The sequence below is a fragment of the Cyprinodon variegatus genome, unplaced genomic scaffold (assembly GCF_000732505.1).
Source record: "Cyprinodon variegatus isolate N-32 unplaced genomic scaffold, C_variegatus-1.0 Scaffold1249, whole genome shotgun sequence".
Lineage (NCBI taxonomy): Eukaryota > Metazoa > Chordata > Actinopteri > Cyprinodontiformes > Cyprinodontidae > Cyprinodon > Cyprinodon variegatus.
This window is the reverse complement of record NW_015151702.1, coordinates 69,878-71,443: the sequence shown is the minus strand read 5'-3', so window position 1 is coordinate 71,443 and position 1,566 is coordinate 69,878. Positions and strand designations below refer to the sequence as shown.

General features: G+C 39.8%; 1 protein-coding gene across 1 annotated transcript in view; it reads left to right on the top strand.

Annotated features, from left to right (window-relative positions):
* LOC107102390 (high-affinity choline transporter 1-like) overlaps positions 1-1,564 on the top strand; it is a gene marked incomplete at its 3' end in the record, with an annotated part of 14,149 nt that extends 12,585 nt beyond the window's left edge. Inside the window, exons 7-8 of the mRNA XM_015401678.1 lie at positions 657-810; positions 1,413-1,564. Coding sequence (XP_015257164.1) covers positions 657-810; positions 1,413-1,564 — 306 coding nt within the window. The remainder of the gene's footprint in view (positions 1-656; positions 811-1,412) is intronic.
* Positions 1,565-1,566: the final 2 nt, after the last annotated feature.

Sequence of the window (1,566 nt, the reverse complement as noted above, 5' to 3'; positions counted from 1 at the left end):
CTCAATTTAGATGGGAAAAGAAATTAGGCTAAAAGCTCTAAAACCAGGAGAGGGGTCACAAATGCTGCCATTACCAATTATAGCTGCGCAGGCAAAGAAAAGAGGGTCAAACAGACAGTAATTATAACAAAGAAAACTAAATTTCCATTGTACTCAGCACACTCTAGCCAACAAGGAACAGGGCACCAGGCAATGGGAAATTAAAACGAATATGGTGCAAAAGCTCATAGGTCTGTGCCATACACACAAACTGCACGTGAGACAAAAGGAGTAACAGAGCATTGGATGATGCCAGCATATATAGCTTCTTAGTGGTCATCCTGTGTGTCACAGGTGTAACTATATTGGGAAAATTAATCAAACATTGCATGCTTAAAATGAACATTCATTGCTTTCAGCACGGCCCTCTTGTGGTCTGTATGGCAATGACAGTTATATTCAACTGCTAAGAATATTCTGGAAAACTTTGCTTAGATTGCCTACTTAATTCATAAAGTGAATCAAATGTACAGAATTATTACACACATCCATTCTTTTAGTTTATTGTGCAGTTATGGTGATGGCTGAAAAGAGAAGCTCATTTTGTTCAATTGCATGGTGTGTGTAATGACTGCAAAACAATTCAACCATCTCATCCTGTTTTGTTGCCGTTGCAGGCTTTAGGGGGACTGTCCTATCAAGCTTTATACCAAAGGATCCTCTCTGCATCCTCCTCTGCTCAGGCACAGATCACCTGTTTTGCTGCTGCTGTGACAGTTTTTATCATGGGAATTCCCTCAGTTGTCATTGGAGTAATGGCTGCTGCTGCAGGTATTTTGTCACACCAGTACATCAAAAAGCAGTGCATGTTTTTACACTTTTAGTCCCTTTTAGTCCCAGCGTGTTGGTCTAGTGGTTAGAGCAGTGCGCTTGTGCTCTTAAAAGGTTGCAAGTACCAGGTCCGATCCCCAAAGCCTGCACTCTGGGTTCCTGAGCAAAACTCTTAACTCCGCCCTGCCTCCCGGATGCCAAACAATGACAGCCCACTGCTCCCCAAGGGGATGGGTTAAATGTAGACATTGAATTTCCCCAATGTGAGACAATAAAGGGATTTACATTATTTTTTATGTCTATAGAGTTTTTGAATCATATTGTTTTAATACAACCTGAAATTGAAATATGTGAAACTTAGCCCAATTATTTTTAAGGTTAAAATGTATGCATTACCTCATAATTTTTTTCAATTGTAATTGCTGTTATTGGAAATATTCACTCATTTTCCATTTTTGTAATTTTTCATTATTTTTCTTAATTTTTTTCTTTTCTTTTTATTATTATTTTTGGAAATGCTAAAAAAAAAAAAAAAATCCTTTAAGGTTTCAATTTCTATCTCATGTCCTCCACCTCTGTATCATCTTCTCCTTTTCTCTAAGACTGGAACCAGACTGATTACGGTCTCCCTCCTCCGTTTGAACGCGGAGATGCAGGGAAGATCCTGCCTCTGGCTCTGCAGCACCTCACACCCACCTGGGTGGCAGTGTTAGGCATTGGTTCTGTGGCTGCAGCTGTTATGTCCTCCATGGACTC